General features: G+C 58.8%; 1 protein-coding gene across 1 annotated transcript in view; it reads left to right on the top strand.

Annotated features, from left to right (window-relative positions):
• The first annotated feature begins 435 nt into the window (after positions 1 to 435).
• MMGT1 (membrane magnesium transporter 1) overlaps positions 436 to 672 on the top strand; it is a 10,602-nt gene continuing 10,365 nt past the window's right edge. Inside the window, exon 1 of the mRNA XM_007955998.1 lies at positions 436 to 514. Within this exon, the coding sequence (XP_007954189.1) occupies positions 436 to 514 (79 nt within the window). The remainder of the gene's footprint in view (positions 515 to 672) is intronic.

The raw sequence follows: 672 nt of genomic DNA, 5'->3' as shown, positions 1-672 counted from the left end.
CTGCCTTGGAAACCCAAGGAGGGGTCACTAGGAGTCTGGGCCGACTCGATGGCAAATAACAACAACTCTTCCAGTAGGACACGCCCCTTTCTCCCTAAGCCAGCGGTCATTGGCTGGCGCCTTTCCGCTCTGCCTACCAGGTAGCCCCCTTCCATTTTCCCTTACGCCGCCAATCCGCTAGGGTACGCCCCTCGAAGGGCAGTGGCACCACGCAGGCTCGGAGGCTCTCGTTGACCTTTTCACTGTCTTCTTTCCCTTCTTCCCGTCACGCCTGTTTCCGCTTTCTCAAGGTTCCGTAGCTTTTCCGCCACTGAAGAGCTAGGCGCCTAGTGCTCTTATGACGTCATCTGTCTGCGCTGTGCGTACAACCGCTGGTGGCAGCAGCAATCGCACCGGCACTCTTTGGTTTTGTAGGACCGGGACTTCTCTAGGATCATGGCGCCGTCGCTGTGGAAGGGGGTGGTGGGCATCGGCCTCTTTGCCCTAGCCCACGCAGCATTTTCCGCTGCGCAGCGTAAGTGCCTGGGGGACCGGCATCGCTCCCATGCGGGACCCGGGGGACGGTATGTGGGCGCACCTTTTAAGGGAGTGTCCGAAAAATAGTCATTTGAGGCCTTAGAGTTTTGGGGTGACTGAGAGGAGCAGTGCGGGGCTCACTGGTGAAAGGGTTGA

The sequence above is a fragment of the Orycteropus afer genome, unplaced genomic scaffold (assembly GCF_000298275.1).
Source record: "Orycteropus afer afer isolate SDZICR_OR568_19922 unplaced genomic scaffold, OryAfe1.0 scaffold00571, whole genome shotgun sequence".
NCBI classification, from domain to species: Eukaryota; Metazoa; Chordata; class Mammalia; order Tubulidentata; family Orycteropodidae; genus Orycteropus; species Orycteropus afer.
The sequence above is the reverse complement of the archived record's forward strand: the minus strand, read 5'-3'. Positions and strand labels throughout refer to the sequence as shown.